This window comes from Hirundo rustica, chromosome 6 (genome assembly GCF_015227805.2).
Source record: "Hirundo rustica isolate bHirRus1 chromosome 6, bHirRus1.pri.v3, whole genome shotgun sequence".
Classification (NCBI taxonomy): Eukaryota; Metazoa; Chordata; class Aves; order Passeriformes; family Hirundinidae; genus Hirundo; species Hirundo rustica.
In genome coordinates, this window is record NC_053455.1 from 39133470 (window position 1) to 39151671 (window position 18202).

The 18202-nt window shown below is 36.0% G+C and overlaps 1 protein-coding gene across 16 annotated transcripts in view; it reads right to left on the bottom strand.

Moving 5' to 3' along the window:
• PHF21A (PHD finger protein 21A) overlaps window positions 1-18202 on the bottom strand; it is a 134365-nt gene that overhangs the window by 91329 nt on the left and 24834 nt on the right. For 9 of the 16 annotated variants that reach the window (XM_040066158.2, XM_040066147.1, XM_040066142.1 and 6 more), the window contains 4 exons: window positions 12531-12570; window positions 8638-8773; window positions 4330-4362; window positions 2150-2236 (listed from right to left, as the gene is read on the bottom strand). In XM_040066158.2, coding sequence (XP_039922092.1) covers window positions 2150-2236; window positions 4330-4362; window positions 8638-8691 — 174 coding nt within the window. In that variant the 5' untranslated portion in view covers window positions 8692-8773; window positions 12531-12570. The remainder of the gene's footprint in view (window positions 1-2149; window positions 2237-4329; window positions 4363-8637; window positions 8774-12530; window positions 12571-18202) is intronic. The other 7 variants (XM_040066154.2, XM_040066160.1, XM_040066156.1 and 4 more) reach the window with 2 other exon arrangements.

The window sequence follows — 18202 nt, forward strand, 5'->3', positions numbered from 1 at the left end:
TTATCCACTGGATATCATGCATCAGAACTACATGGCTCTAAGCAAGAGTACAGATTACACATGTTGCACCTCTTCTTAACAAGCGCTGCATGATGCAAACCATTATATTTACTGTGCAAAGTTGCATATTTTTCCATGCTATGTGAAAATTAAATTGCTGATTAATATTCTACCCATAAAGTTGCATATTTTTCCATGCTATGTGAAAATTAAATTGCTGATTAATATTCTACCCATAAAGTAATCTAAAATAAAGATAATAATGATTTTTCCTGAAGAGAAATAAAAGTGAAAACAGTTTAAAGGGCTTTATTGTGGTCTCTAAGGTGCTGCTCAACTGCATTGTTAAACCACAGATTTCTATACAATAGATTCCTGCAAATAAAGAGGGAGTGAGCACTTCTCTGGACAGGGAAGTTGTGGTTCTTCTCCCAGAACATACATTTTCCACAATCATTGCATTTGAGCAGTCATACTAGTTTAACAACATTATCATCTGGAACACTGGTAGCTCTGCAGTCCAGTGGTAGAGATAACAAAATATTTAAACTTCAACAATCATACAGAAGTTCACAGTTGTTCTGATAATCAAACCCACACAAATACAAAGAAGCAAAAAACTGTGACTTCGTACAGACTCTATTCAATGTGGAGTAGAAGTAAAATCAAACTTTTTTTTCAGCATCTTTTGGAAACTTAACCCATGTTCATCCCATGAACAAGTGTGCTTTAGCACTTTGAGCTCAAAAGAAAAGATACAGTTCCATTTCTAGTGATGAGTAACTTAAAACAGATGTTAGTATAGACCAGAGAGTTATAAATACAATTTTAAGACTTATGGTAGGATGTACTTTCTTTCTTACATACTCTGTGTCTCACTGCCTGTCTGTGCCCATCATGTGAACTGGTAGTCAATAAAGCTTGCTTCATGGCACCAAGACAAGCTCATTTTGAAATTACCAGAGGCATCCAGAGCTTACCAGAGAATCTTGAAACAGCTTGCTGTGAGACATAGCCACATGCAGAGGCTCATGCTGGTTTTAGAGAATAAATAATCTTCAAGAGAGACATGCTATCACATCAGCAAAACCTCTGTTTTTGTTGAACTACTGTTCTCATTAAAAAATAATTTTTCTTATTATCCTTACATGTTTGGTCCTAGATTCACGATTCCGCTATTAAAACATACTATAATTTTTTCAGTACACAAAATTTCTAGATAAATGTTAATCACTGTCTGGCCATTTTCGTAGTGATAGTAATACTCAGAACACATGCAGCTAGTAACAGATGAATGGAGGTATTTAGTTGTGATACTCATGCATTTTACCAATGCTCTAAAATTTTTCCCTCTTCAAAGGTCTAATCTATTGATCTAATTTAGTTCCATTATTGACATATTAAGCAAAAAAATTAAGGGACTGCTTAAGTCGGTTAACTAAGGGATGGGATGGCGTGGTGTATGAGGGGTTTGTGGATGTGTTGCTCTTTTATGTTTTCAAAAACAAAAGTGAGAACAAGTCTTGTAGATATCTCAATATTATCTCAATTTTCTTGTTGTTATTCACAAGGCCCTTGTTCAAGTTCAACAATCTTTCTAAGCATGCAGTTTTAATTATTACTCATACTTTAGAGCTGTCAAACAATTCCTACCAAATGGCAAACATAAGAAAATTGTGGTGTAATTTATCATGATAAAAGGATCCAACTAATTTTCAATTTGTCTCTTAAGTACCCATAATTGATATACATTTAGTTGGTCTTGACATTAAGAAAAATTCCATACACAGTGTGGACCTACTAAATCAAAATCTAAAGATTTGCCTAAACCAGAATGGTCGAGTTCAGAAGAAGTTTCAAGATAATAATAAAGAAAGTGACAAATTAATCCATTTTTCCATCTCCCTTAATATAAAATGTTAGTTTCAACACAAGAAAAATTGCTATAGCTTCCACTGATCAAACTAGTTTCTTGTTTGATAGACTCACAAAAACTCATCCTATCCTTTGTTGAGAAATCCAATAAAAATCAAAAATGTCTGGCTGCCCACGCTTATTTTTGCACTTAAAGATTTATCAGCTCTCTTGGAAGCTGGGAAAAGTGACATCTTTAGAACGCAGTGTTAAAAATACATCTCTGTTTCCCTACCTGTTTCTCACTCAGAGCTGTGATTTTGGCTTGAAGTTCATGAAGTTGTTTCTTCAAATCAGCGTTCTGATTAGAAAGAAAAAATATCTGTGAGAAAGATATTCCATTTGTTAACAAAGAGTAGTAGCAGGAAGGTGGGTTTTTTTGTTTGTTTTGTTCTTGCATAGTGTACTACAAATACAGCACCTCTGGATGTACAGCCAATAAAATTCAAACGGCTCAACAAAGCCTTATTTAAGTCGCTGAGTGCGACAATAATCAGAGGACCTTTCTAGCACTCAGAGATAGTTCGGTTTGGAAAGAAGATTTCATTAAAACATCCATTAGTGCTTATCACATTATAAAGCATATTTATACATTTAATGAATTTTTCAAATTAAACAATAAATGTTTGTTAATGTGTAATACAACAGTATCATACTTTATATATAACAGTACGCTATGGTATGTTATCTAAAACATTCTCACCTATGCTATGCAAAGACATTTACACCTAACTGTGTAGAGTATCAAGCATATCTATTAAATCTTAATTGACACATATATATCAATTGAAGGCAAACATACATAAGTCCTTATCTCCATGCATGCTTTTGCGTTAGACTGTGCAAAATTTCTGACATTTGCCCTGATACATCATTCATATCAGCACTTCCCTTACAGTAGCATTTTTCTAAGTTTCAGATTTTAAAGCCATTAGCAACACTAGAAAGATGTAGACAGAAAACAATTTTAACCAGGACTCTTCTACAGAAATAAAAAATAATTAAAGAAACATCTGTCCTCAGTTTAAAACCTGTGAAGCCCTGCAGAAACATGACAGGGAATCAGTTTTCCTCAATTTCTCTCCTTTCCCACTCTTTTGGTTCTCATTTATATTGTAAAGTTTTTACACTAGATTATGCAGGTTTTGTCTGCTAAGCAGAAATATTAAAACATAAGACTAATATCATCACAGAAACTTCATGTATATTCCCTATTTCTACATTGCTCCAATTTTGAAATGCATTTTGATCTCAGCTTGCAGACAGTCTCTGATTCCAGCAAAACCAGATATTGACCAGTCATCCTCCCTTCTTCTAGATTCTACTTTATAATCTGGGATAAAAATGCATTAAGAGCATTGGAAACAGGGACCAGAGTTACTTTTCCTGACTCTAGGAACTTTGCATGGCTGCTTGCAGCATGACCTCACTTTCAGCAAATATGAACTGAAAGCGAACTGCTCTGCTCTGATTGTTAGCAGACCTGACCGGTGAACAAGAGCAGCAGTTCTTGCCCAAATCCCATCAGAATAAGAACATTCAAAAAAACCCAGATTTTCCAATACACTCTACTTAACCCTCCCTGTCAGAGGTTTAACTACCTGAGTGTTATTAAAAGCTGTCTTCCCACTTCACTGAGCTCAGAATAAAATGTTCATTCAGAAAATTACAGGACATTGACAATTGTATGGGGATGGGAGCTCTTAACAGCAAGCCTCAAGTGAGCAGCCTTTATCCCTCTACTCAACATTTCAGACTGGGTTGAGAGCTCCACAGAACTCCCCATCCAGCATCCAGGAGCGTTTAACTGCTGTACAAGAAAGCCCAGGGACCTTACACAGGCACTGGGAAAGGCATGGCTTCTGCTGTCTATGCAGGGAGTCCAGTTATCCAACTTCAGTAGCTATGAAACTTCCCAAGGCCAAGTGTTCATTCTATGGATGCTACAGGGCTGGTAAGACACCCAAGAAATGCAGTCTGAACAGGACCTTAGGCTACATTGTTTGGACAAAATTTCTTGGACAGAACAGCCTTTCTCTTCTTGTACTGTGAACCCTCTGATACTCGAAAAAGGAAAAAAGTTATTGTGAATAGTGGCAGCTTTTATAGAGAGCAGCTTCCAATAGATTCAGAAACTTACTGCTCATCTGAACTGCACCATAGCCCAGAAAAGTCACTTGATTTAAACTATTGACCATATGTATGAGGCAAAAAGCTCCATAATAACAAGAATTTTGGTTTTATTTTAAACAATCCAACAGTTATTGTTCAAAAACTTATGAAAAAGTTTTCTTCTAAACACTGTGTTAGCAAGGAAGAAGGTGATCCAGAAATATCTAAAATCCTCAAATTTCATGCACTGTTATTTTATGTATTTTTAAGGGAAATGATCCAAACATAAAAATAAATAGTTACCTGGGGATCTTGCTTCATTTGGGCAACCAGTTTCTAGAAGGAAAAAAGATGCAACAACACAATGAAGATTTTCATTACGAATCTTGTTGAAAAGTTTAAAATTCAGTATTTTTTAAGAACCTTCGTAAAAGAAAAATATTTCATTTACAGCATTTCAATAGCAAAGCCTGGAGTCCTGTATTATAACATTTCCAAACCCATTCTTACTAATACAGTAAAAGTACTGTATTAAGCCGTCACTTTTTCTCCTCCAAAACAGCTCTTGAACAAGTGATGCTTTTTAAAGACAATTTAAGCCAGCTGCATAAGATAATCTAATAGCTGTGTGTCCTCTAGAACTGCTCCCCTCTTTGCTTGCAGTCACAAGAAACACAAACCACAGACAACCGCTGCAGGCACAAAAGCTGTTTGTATATTCAAGGGCAGAACGTTTCAAGCACTAAAGCTCTGCCTGTGTGTTGGCTTGGCTGGTACCAGATGGAAGACCCATGTTCAGAAGTATCTTTGCCACTTTTCTCGCACAGAGGGAGATTGAGATCATTATAGAAGAGATGCCCTCCACATTCAAAAGGAAAACAGACAGATTGTTACCATTAACTATTCTTCCTCCCTCACTTCCTTCAGGCAGCTGCAGGAGAATGCTGTCTATTGCTAAGCAAGAAAAAAGTTACCAAAGAAAACCAGAGCCCAGAATGAAGACACAACATAAACCAAAAACTCCTCTAATATATTTTTTGGTAAATTTGTAGAAATTTACATCTCTAATGTTTTCAAAGACTTTGTCTTAGGTTTAGTAGCTACTAACACACATTTCTTTCATTGATCTGCTTTAATTACTTTTTGAAGCAGGAAAACATTCTAGATTCTGTGACTATAAGTTCCCAAGTTAAATTACAGGACTCTTATGTAAAAGGATGACCTCCTTTTTCTTTTGAATCTGTTCCCTTACAATGCAAGCATGAGGGACTAATAGGATTATGGAAAAACAGAGCTGACTTGAGTCAAGAGGAGTTGGAACCTGGACTTGATGATCCTTACAGATCCCTTCCAACTTAAGACATTGTATGAGTCTATGATTGCTTCTCTATTCAGCTCCTTCTTATATTTTTTCCACACCACATATTCCCCCATCAGTCCTTACTTCTTCAGATTGAAAGACTCCTCACGCATGAATCATTCCATTACTTTGTTCACTCTTGGCACTCTTTCATAATTCTCTAGTTTGTCTCTATCACACTCTTCCATAATTCTCCAGTTTGCCTCCATCATCTGGAGGCAAAGTTTAAAACTACATGCAACACTCAAGTACTCTGTACTGCAAAAACTCCTTCCACTGTGCCAACAGCCAGTTCACAGCCTGCTATTGCAGATGTAAAACTGGGCTTGTTTTCCAAAGTGCATCACTTGGCATTTATCTACGCTGAATATTATTGTTTCGTCATGCTGTCATTCAGCATCACAGGAACACACTTAGCTTATTTTTCCTTGGTGCTTCCTGCCACATTGGAGCTTGACAAGCAACAAATCTGTTAGTTTTTATATGAAGTGCTCCTGCAGACACAGTCATAAGACAATACAGTCAGTACTGTAAACTCTTCATAAAATATTGCTAAATTTTTGGATCATACAGTACTATGTAATACAATTTTAAGGAAAAAAAATATTCTTCTTAAACATAAGCTAAATTTAAAGTATTTTAAAAGCTACTGCTCTTTTTCCCATTAAATAAGAGAAGGGCAAGGATGCTTTAGGTTCCTGCCACACATCAGCTTGAGGAATCATCCATGAAACTCAACCCTTCTGTAAGAATACCTGAATTTAAGTCCTTTAACACCTCTTGTGATCGAAACTATGAAGAGTAGACTGCTTCAAATTTATCTTAATTAAGTCAACACATTAGCAAAATGAACTACTTAGACTTGATGCATCTCTTCTCAGGACAAGCAATATAGCTTTGACATGGAAGGCAATTGAATATTCAAGTTGTACACTCATACAGAAGTGATCCGGTCAGGTGTCATTCATGGTGGATTCTCTGGTCATAGAAAGTAGACAAAAAAAGTTGCTGTTTCTGAACAACTAAACATCTGTTTTGGGTTCTTACTAGTAGTTTTAGATACACTTTGCCAAAGCAGCATTATGAAAGCTTCAGACAGAGTTCTGGAAGTGAAACAGAAGAGGCAATACCCAAGGAGCTATTCTACAAACAAAATCACATGATACTGAGAATCACTTGTACAGCTATGCAAGCAGTCACAGGCAACACAGTGCATCAGGAAGCTGGGAGGGCTTAGTGGCTGAGCTGAGTTCCTTATGCTCACCACAGACACCTGTCCACCACTTCTAACAGGACAACAAACCATGACTGTGTGAATGTTGGCAAGCTTTGTTAGAGAGTCCTCAGAAAAAGAAATACCAGAGAAATAAAAGATGACGTGACAATTCTTCATAAATTCTGAGTGAAAAGAGGGAACACGTATCTCTTTAGGTTACAAAATTCAAAGCTATACAAGAAAGCTCAAGCATTTCATTTAAGATATTTTTTTAGTGCCAAAACCATTTTAATTTCTATCAGTGTGTGTGCTGACAAGCAATAACCATGCAAACACAGTTCACAAAACCTTTACTGAAACACCCAACATTTTGTTGCAAGTGTTATTTTCCACTGTAAACATATAGACTTTTTCTTAACCTTAACTATAGAAATATACAGCATCTTGAATTAAAAAGGATACAGCATCCTGAATTAAAAAGGAAACCTTTTGATATAATGCTTTTTCTAGTTTCATAAACTAAAACCAAATCTAATTAAAGTTGATTTTCGTGCCACAGCTCACTTTTAATGACAACTGGGCGAAGTTAAAGTAAAAACGTCAAAAACCCCACCAACTTTAGCTGTTAAAAAAAAGGTCTTTTTGGATATTTTTCAATCTTCATCTCTGTTCATCAGCATCATTATGAACAGATGCTAAAGATTATTCAAAATTCACAGTCTTAAAATTTTTGGTTCACTTGGGCATAAAGGGGAATGAAGATGCACACAAGGAGTGAACGCTGTCACGCAAATACAAGCAGGATTAACATTTTGATTGTTTTACAGTAGTTAATACTTGAAAAAATTACTTACTGGCCTTAAACATTTCTATATCTGCAGCAAAATGCCATGGGTAATTTCTGAACTTCCTTACCTCCACAACAAAACTTCATTGAAGTTTTGAATACAAAGGCCTCGGAGTTACTGAGGAGAGCAACATACTCATCTGTACTTCTGGAAATCCATCCTTAGCTTTTTCAAGTTTTCATCCCTGGCTGTGAGTTGTATTTTGTTAAAGCAGACATACTTGATTTTACTAATTTGCCCATTCAAGTTCTTGCAATATGCGCATCATTGCAGTAAGCATTGAACAAGCCATCCAGACCACATTTTAGACAATTCACCAAGTAATTATGAAACACTTTCCAAACTTCATATGATGGATTACACTGATCAATATTACTTAATATATATTTCTTTTATCCACTGTGTAACAGTTGTGAGCTTCATATATCTGAAGAGCATCAGAAATACTTGGAGAACTGTGTTTAGAAAAGGTCTCATTGTTAAATTTAACATTTCAAGTTGGCAGCTAGCCTTTGTCTGTGGCTGTAATAATTTTCTTCCAAGAATTAATATGCCTAAGTCCTCCTATATTCCCTAAATTAGGTTTTAGTATCATTAGTTGTAATAGTTCCTCATTGGCATTGTAAAACAATGGCAAACTGCAACCCTACTGACTTACAGTACTGAACAGGTTACTAGTAAAAAGACCCAACATTGTAAAAATTTACAAATCCCAAGAGCTACAACATTTTGGTTATCAAAAATATAGTTTAGAAGCTACTAAAGTAGAAGACATTCAAGAAGAGAAGCACCAGATTAAACTAATGCAGCACTATATACATTTCACTTCAAAGTTCCTCCACCATATTCCTCCATTGCCAACTGAATACTGAAGTCGGCTTCAGAATATCAGAAAAAACTTCCAGACAGAAGCAGCTGAACACGGTTTTCAGAATGCTTTTATTACCGCTACAAAATACTAAAAAAAATCCCCACCCACAGCTTGATATGTAGATTTTTCACATTTGCTAAAAAACAACAGGTGGTCAGGTCAAAAATGCAGAGTATAAAATTCTGAAGTCGTTTCAAGCTTATAAAACAATTATTACTATAGTTGTAGTGCTATTGCTTAATGCTCCCATTAGTAGTAATACTGTCAGCAGTACTAATGCTGCTATTGCTTTAAAGCAAGAAAGTATATAAATTACCTGGTGAACCTGAATTTCCACTTTCAGAGCCTCCTGTAGAGTCTGCAGCTCCATCCTCTACCTTCTCCACTTTCTCTAGAAGTGTCTTTGCTGATTCCAGTGCCTTTAGTTTCTGGCTTCCTCTTTAACACCAGTCCTATAGAAAAATAAAGGTTTTGTTTTGGTTAGTGAAGGAGAAGAGTCAATTTGAAAAAAGGAGATTATAACACAACAGGAACTCAGCGGTGAACTAACTATATTCAAATGCAGCTCTCTAGCCTAAATACAGTCAGTCTTTTGAACACAAGAAATCTGCAGGCTCTACAAAATGCCTGCCTTGGAGTCATTTAGCCAAATTTGTTTCTTCCCACATATCCCAAAGTTGACATACTTATCCCTTATCTTAGTTTGCAGGCAGCTATTTCCTACCAATATCTTATTGCAGTTGCATATTAAATTAGCAAATTTAACTACCAAGAATGTTTTAAAAATCTGTGTAGATGAAAACTTATTCTGGAGAATAAAATTCTACAACCACAATAAATAGTTAAATTGAATGTACTGCATTAACACACTTCCATGATACTACAAAGCTGTTCTTAGATGGGACAGTGTGCATGTTATTTAACAGAACAACTTTTATATAATAATAACTCACTGCCTAAAGTTTGTGCCAAGTTAGTAATTTCAGTTGAAATCTGTTCTGAAGAAACTGAAGAGTGATATTAAGCAGCACAAGACATTTCAAAAAGATTAATTTTATAATCTTTTTGATCTTGGAAATCTACTTGTAGATCATGAGTATAAAGTTTAGCATCTTCACTTGTACTGCAAACAAATTAATCCCCCCAATCTCTGACATAGGAAAGCATTACCAAATACACATCTAAAAGCCCTGAATGCTGGACAAGAGACTTTTTTTCAGAAATATGTTAAAAGTATCAGCTTCCGAAACAGGATTAAGATTCCCATATGCTCAAATCATAGTGGAACCCATGTAAAAACATCTATAAATACATACACATGAAAGTCACTGGAAAACATTATATAGCAATTTTTCCAGTCACTTTTCCATCCAGATACCACAATTAAGGAATTGGTGCAGTGTTAAAATAGTTCCTATTTTTTTATTTTTTGAAAATTGCTCACAATCATTGCACAGGTGTTGTTGCCAACTCAGAGGCCTTCCTAATGAGCCTACAATGTTTTCCAAAGGATCCTGACAGCTTTGATTAGACATGAAGGCTGTAAAAAAGAGAGTAATTCCCATAAGTTAAAGAATTTTCTTTTAGTGTTGTGTCACTACAGCAAACTGAAGTAGTGGACAAATTTGTGAACTCCTGAAAATAAAAACGTTGAAGGTGTGTGTTTTGTTTTTTTATCATTCACCTTTTCAAATATATTTGAATATATATTACAATATATTACAAAAAGAGAAGACTATAAAGGGGGGAGTAAAAAGCATTATATTTAAATTATTTGTCAGTTGTCTGCTGTTAGTTTAAAGTTACTTATTTAAATAACAAAGGCCTGATCAAACTTTCTAGCCAACACATGAAATGACCTTCTGCAAGGGCCTCTCCCACATGTGACACAGATGAGTGAAAACAGCTGCCTTTGCAGCACTAGTCTCTATAAAATTGTAATCTGTATCAAGGGATACATGGAAATTACACATAGTTCCCTGTCCTATTACCACAAACAGTAATGAGAAAACAGAATCACGGATTATTACTTCCACTCACTGACAAGAACAATTATAGCATGCTTCGAGTCCCTACCACTGCAAAAGAAGCCATGCTTCATAAAACCACGTGGGAGACTGGTTAATGAAAATTAGAACACACTACAGAGGCAAGATGTCTTTTTCACTCTTGGAAATTCAGTTTCAGGGTAAAGACAGGCAGATATGGTCAGTTGCTTTCTCAGTGTCTTCAAAAAAATCAGAAGGTACACATGATGAATAGTTCCTATAGCTCTGTAGCTACACGCTAACTTCAAAGTTGAGTGCGGAACAGCAAAACAGTTATCTCAACTGAGAATATAAAAAATATCCATCACTTAAAAGTCCAATACATGTTCATAGCAAATATGACACAGTATTTCTGTAAAAGAATATATAAAGATTGAGCAACCTCTATTAATGCACAACTTAATTTGACAGATAGAAATTGTAGTATTGATGGTTCATAAAAACTAATCCAAGGTAATTGCATCTATGCCTTGAACAGCTAGCAAGATTTTCCATAATTAATTTTTAAGAGGTTCAAGTAAAAATGCTCCATTTTCTGCCTTGCAGAAAAAAAGTAGTTACTGAGCCTAGCTATGTTTATAGGGGTATAAATATGAAAAAAAATATTTAATTTTTAAGTTTAGTCAGGTTGCCAAATTCTGAATATGAAATATATACAATTGTTTCTTTCTAGAACACACACTCGCAGCTTCCCTTCCCAAGCACGAATAACTATTGAGTTAATCCTGCCTAGAATTCCCCCAGAGTGCCGTATACATTTATCCAATGTTTAATGACCAATAAAATTAAAAAAAAAAAAAAAAAAAAAAAAAAAAAAAAAAAAAAAACACCCCAATCATTCCTTATATCCAGCAACACATAAACTGCTTTTTTCCTGTTCACATAGAATAATGTCTATAAATATCTATCAGGGCATCTGCTTAAATATTGCTCATACTTCCTTTGAGAGGAGGTAAAAAATTACATGTGTGGCTATACATTTTGCTAGTGCAAAAACTTTCAGTATTTTTGAACTTTTATTATTTTAGACTGAACTTAAAGGGAAGATTTAGAAACTTAAGTTCAGTAGATATAAACTACCTAAAATACGACATTCAAAGAGGTGTAAAACCATCTCTGAATTAACCATAGAACATGGTGCATTTTCCACTTTACACTTATGGCAGTGGAATTATTTCAAATAAGAAGCTTGTAGATGACTGAAATTGCATGGAAGGCTTGGCCTGCAAAAATTCTTCATGCCATTATTTTTAAAGGAAAACAAGCAAATGCCTTGTTCTATGTGAGAATTGGTGATTTCCAAAAGGAAGGCATAGGATTCAGGAGTACGTGCATCTCTTGTACATCCAGACATACCTCCAAGTCTCAGCCAGGAAGAACACTGAGCAAGGGGTAAATGAGGCATTTTTGGATGGATTTCAACTATTAGAGGCAGGAGTCCTCCATTCAATTTCTTGCTGGCATTTATTTATTACCAGTAATCGCTTCGTTCTTAAGTGGTTGCTTCAAGACTTATAATTTCATACTCAGTTAAGTGCCCCAATGCACTGCGTACAGACTATTTAAATATTCAAAGACTGAATGAAATCTTAAACTCTGCAACAATCACATAAGTGCATTCACACTTCTGTTATCTCAATTAAATACAATCTACATGGGAACCTCTAAAATATCACAATACTATTTCAACTATGACTATTTTGGAAGCTACACTAGAAACACAGCTGACAAGGGATATATATTTATATAAAAAAGGTAGGACACACAAAAAGCCATGAATGCCTTCTGTGTATATGGAAGGACTCTGAATAACTCAGATTTTTAGAGAGAAGTCTTTCTGAGCCAAAAATCTCTTCAAATAAATTTGGTTTTCACATTACACAGAAAAAAAAAAAGCAACATAACATTATTATTTTTGAGTAGATGAATTTAATTGTCCATTGTACTTACAAACCCTTGGGCCCAATCTCAGCCTTACAGAGATTTTATTTACAAGACTGGGGTTTCCATCAGCAACATTTACTTTTTAAGATTTAATTCCTGAATATAAGAATAGATAGAATTTCAGTTTCAGTAACCATCAAGATTTTCCAGGAATGGATGCCAGCTCTTCATACCATCTATTCTTAGGTAAGTTACTTTAGCCTTGGGAAGTACTTACCAATGTTGAGTAAGTTACCCTTTCAGCTCTCTACCCCCTCCTACAAAAGAAAAACAACAACAAAAAAGATAATTACAAATATTTTAACTAGAGTTTTGTCTGAAACAAACAAACAAAAAAAAAGTATTTGAATGTTTGAAAAGTTGGAGAGGGAAGGGTTTGGATTTTAGAAAGGGGTTTTTGGTTGGTTTTTCTTCAGGGAAGTTATTTTTTTTTTTTTTTTTAAATGCAGAAGCTAACTATAAAATACCACTTTGAAAGAAATCCTGTTTGAAGTGGCAGGGAAAACTGTGGTGACCTGCAATTTTAATCTGGATTAAAATACAAACTACTATTGTCACCAGGGGGAGAAGCATTTAGAGGTACAAATTTTTCTAGTTCTGTACAAGGTCAGTGTCCCCCTCCCGTGGGAGAAAAGACCCTCTCTCCATTACATTTATTAAGATCTATATCATAAGCCCTGTCAGTTGCCACAGCTAAATGTGACAAGGTTACCCACCCTCGACATTTGCCCACCATCTCTGCTAGAGGTTACACCAACACCCAAAGATGGTAGAGCAGGTGGCAGGTGGGCACAGACACTAGAGCTGAAATCCCAGAGTACTGCTGAAACGAACAGCAGTGTAAGCCAATATGATGGGACACAAAGTGTGCAGGCCAAGAACAGGCACTGCCCGTTTCGCTGCCTGGGTCATGGGTAGAACATTCTGTAGCACAGCAAGGTAATACCTCTGAAATCACCACATGAATCATAGAAAACTCATGAGTCAGAGTTCTAAAAAGATAGTTACAATATAAGTGATAACTCATGTGCTCAATTACTTTGCCTGATGATTAAAAAAAGGTTCCAAAATACCCCAAATTTTCTAGTAAAATACTAGAATATTAGTGTATTTGCAGCTTTAACTTCACAGCTAACGAGATCTTTGCAGACGTTTCTATCCACATGTAAGTCTTCACATGTTTAAGCCCCAGCCTTATAAAAAGATACAGCAGTAGAAAGTCACAGTCATCTCTTGCCCATTGGAGACCAGCACAAGTGGAGGGGCTCCATTTACTAACCAGCAGAACCAGGTGCTGATGACCGCTGAGAACAGAAAACAGGAAGCCTACTGCTGGCAGTGACAGTATTGTCAGTCTCTTAGTCTCAAACTTTCCTGTGCGTTTTGAACCACAGAATATTAAAGGTAATGTTTCATTTCAGAGCAATTTCAGGTTAGTTTACATAACACCCAGCTGCTAGCATGACAGGTTATGAACTGGGAAGTATGGACTGTTTTGAGGTTGTTCTCAAAGTAAGTACATTTGCTCTAAATGCTACAGAATTTTAAATACTGGGGGTTTTTTGAGGGTGCTGAAGAGACAGGTATTATTCTCAAACTCTGGTTGTTTCTTTTTGGTATTAAAATCTTACTTGTCACCTCCACCTCCCACTATCAATCAGTCACTTAATTGGTCCAGAAATCTACAGAGGAAGCCCTTTCATCCTGCAAGTACTAAGTGCCCTCTTCAACAAGCAACTACAACTATCTGTCCTTGCTACTAATAAAAAAAAAAAAAACAAACCAGCTCACTGCTCTAAATTACTGCCTTTGGAAAGCTGAACAAAACAGTCAGTACTGCACATCTGCAAACGCAGTCTGAGAATAAATAAGCATGATTTTTATTTAAAAAAAGAAAAATATCAATTTACTTGTAGCACATGTACACACAACCTGACAAGAAAGCTGTCACTTAAAAATAACAGCAACTGTTCCTTCCTTCCTTTTTCCCCCTACGTAGAGACTCGCCTCCATAGCAGGACCCTAGCTCCATCAAGATGGAACTGTGCAGAAAAAAGCTGCACAGTTACAAACCTTCAGATTGCATTTAATCTTGCTGCAACCCTAGACTCAGAAGTCAGGAGCTCCCAAGGACAAAGTTTAGTACACAAGGAGTTTAATCGTTACTATCCAAGTGAACCACTGTGTTGCCTTGGAGAAGTCACTTAGAGAGGACCTATATAGGGAATGGAAATACATTTGCATCCTCTTCTGTACATAATTTACTACAGGCTTTTTCTTAAGTGTTTAAAACGGGTTAACCTTTGAATGTCAAACCTCTGGCAACACAAAATTCTGCCCTCACGCAGATATACTATTTTTACTAACATCCCTGTGTCATTTAGTAAAAAGGACAAGCACAAAGGATGACGTATCAATAGAATTTCTTGACATTCTGAACTTTTGATTTGCATGGCTTTTTAAACTCAATATCTAAGCCCAACAACAAATAACAAATCGGTTTCTTCATAAGCAGCGCATTAATAAGAGCCAGAGAAAAGCTTGTGCTTTATACAGGTAAGTTTTCTTAAATAGAGGATTGAGACAGAGAAATGAAGAACAAATATCCAAGATTGGTAATCCCAGGCATCTTAAACAGATTTTTCAACTGCTCTTAGCATTTTTATAGTAGAGAACAGCCTACAACCAACTCTATCTGTAACTTTGGTTCTTGACAACTCCCTGTATTTGTGGATACTGGGAACCAACACAGAATAGTATTAATGAAAAAGGGATAAAGTGTGCTCTGTAGATGGAATGAGATTATTTCTTGTTCACAGCAAAAGTACATATAGACACTCACACTGCCTTTCTCATTCCCACTACAAACACATTGGAAAGTTGAGACAGCTCACAATCACTCCTATCAATAGAGAAGTCGGAAGAGTTTAGCATTATACAGGGATTTCTAACAAAAAGTTCAACAGCATAAATGTATCACAAAATCTCAGCTGTCCAATTTACTGAGGTAGCCTTTTGAATACTCCAGAAACATATTGTAAACTGTCCAAGGCAGGAGCCTGCAAGGTTAACTCTCGGATTATTACATTATATTCTGCCATATTTAGGGATTTTTTAAACCCCACGTCTCGGAGTCAAATTAACAGCGCTTCCTAAAATACATATATGATCTATGATTAGAAAAGTTACTCACTTTATGGGACTGTTATGAAAACTAAGATCTCAAAACTCCTATGTTTAAGGCTTGGTAGTACCTGAGGACACCAGAAGAGCACATGGTGGTGAAAACATTTTAGCATACAGCACCTGAAGGCTTAAGACTATTTAAATGCTAATTATCTGTATATTAAGATGTCTGGTTATAACAATTAGATACTTATTACTACCTTCAAGTTATACAATAAAGTTTACTCTACTATAACCAGAGACATACTTGGAAAAACTGGAAAGAATTAAATGTCATGTTCAGCAATTTTTTCTTTGCATTTTTTGTAACTCTAGAAACTAGCACACGTCTACTGTCAGACCATGGAACTCTATACATTCATATTGTGTTACAATATTTAATTATGTTTATTTTACTTTTCACCAAAAGGATCTTGGTCTTGTTCAGTGCACAGAATGAACTCGGGAAAAAAAAGGACTAAATGCTGTGCACAGGCAGTTGTGACCTGATATTCTTTTGCATTTCAGAGAATTGCTCTACATTATAAGGGCAAAGATTTTTTTTTTCTTCTTTTTCTCTTCTTTTTTTCTGGTGCACAAGATACACACCATACAGAAGGGATTCAGAGTTTTCTCTCTGGACTTTAGTTTTGAGTTGTGAACTCCTCACAGCAACAGCTCTCCCTCCCATATTTGAATGACATGCTGTAAACAGAGAGCACTCTATCACTGTCTTCTAAGAAAACAAGCCATAGCAGATACTTTACTGTGATTTTCAAGTCAGCAACTCATACTCCTTAACAGAGTGGGACTTCTGCAAACTTAAGAAGACCAAACACAGGCGAGACAGGGTATATAACCAATTTTAAATTACATTATTATTATGCTCATGTTTCAATGACCAACCTTAGCGGTGCTGTTGCTCCTGTGATAAAAACAAGCCTCTTTTGTGCCAGTGCACGGAATCTGATCTTCCTGTCGTGCTGCAGCTGGGAGAATTCCCAGCCAGCCCCAATAACACATGCCAGGCAGGTGGTAAAAGAACCAACAGGATTGCTCAAGATAACCGAGACTGCACCGAAGTCTACAAGCCATGCCTTCCAGTCTGTCCATGTGTACAACTGCTCTCTCCTCCTCCTTCCTTATCCCCACAAAATACTGATAGATTAACTCCCCCTAAACTGGTCAAGGAGCCTGGATTTTTCTGCTTATGCATGCAGACAACTTACAGGATTCCAACTACAAACTTCACTTCTACCTAAAAGTTCTTCTGCTATGATTCAACATGAAACAAACACAGTTTGGAGTTTAAGATACCTGAAGCTGACTTCACTAGGGGATAGATTGCTTTAACTTCCCTGAAACACTTTATAAACCCATCAAACTAAGTTTAAATAGAAGTGTGCAACACCATCATTTGCCAGTACTATATTTAACACATAGAAAATGAGCCAGAAGACTCATTACAGTTTAAAAGACCATCTCTAGTATAAAAATAAAACCACAAGCTGATTCTTAAAATATCAACCAAAACTTGCCATAGCACCAAACACGTGTAAACAGTTGTCAATCACCCTCTTAGATCTTGTCCTATGCCCTCCGCTGGGCATTAGTAACTCTTCCTAGCGTCTTGGTGGTGGGATGGAGTATGAAATCACACTCTCCAGCAAAATGATAAACTACATTTGGCCTAGTAGAAAATTGGCACAAACATGTTTTACAATCTCAGAATCATCTCTGTCACTTGAGCAGATTCAAGATATGTTGCTCTAACTTTTTACCTGTGTATAAACCCCTCTTCTTTGCAGTCTTACCCTATTTCTTGAATCAGAGAAGCCGCTCTAACCTATGACCATTTGTAAGCCTGCAGATGTTCTTTCTGATTTAGTATCAAGGGCTCCCCATTTAACCTAACATTCGTAAAATTACCATCAGTAAAACTCTCCTTTTTGTGCCCAGACACCAGTGTATAGGGACATTTCAGAGCACTGTTGCATTCAGAAGTTCTAGTATTGCAGAACCACCAAGTCTCACTTTGCTCAGTGAGTTACTACTCACCAGCTTCTAGGTACACACAAAATCATCTTATATGCAGTGTGACTAAATTCTTGCTCATGTAAAAAAATGTTTTATGTTGTACGACCTGGATTTTTATTTCAGTGAATTACTTTTTAGAAGGACTGTTTAGCTAAACACACACCAAGAGAACCCCCAATATCAATAACGTCTATAAGTTTATGTTTTACTAACAGTGCAACAGCAAATTTTCATATTTGAAGTAGGGAGCTGAGGAATTTTTTGCAAAATTGAAATATTTACATGATGTGAAGGTATAAATCAGCAGAAGGCAAGTTTGGCACTTGTTTCTAAAAATTTTTTGCTGCATTATTCAACATTCCATAAAGTTGCCGGAAACATGGGGGATTTTTTTTTTAACATTGTTTAACAATTTAACTTCAAAAAGATGTCAGTTAATCTGTTAAGTCTTAAAACTATAATTTCTTTTTTTGAATTGTTTTCAAGTATTTACAAAGTATATATACCACTGGGAAGGAAAATAAGATGGAAGGTCAACAGAAAACAGAAGGAGCTATCCCCTCCTAGCTGTAATAGCCTACTCTTTGGTCTCAAAATGTATAAGAAATGCAAAGGGAAGTTATTTGAATGTTTGTGAGTTATGGTTTTGTTTTGTTTTTAATAGAATGTCTAGCAAAATCAGTTTAT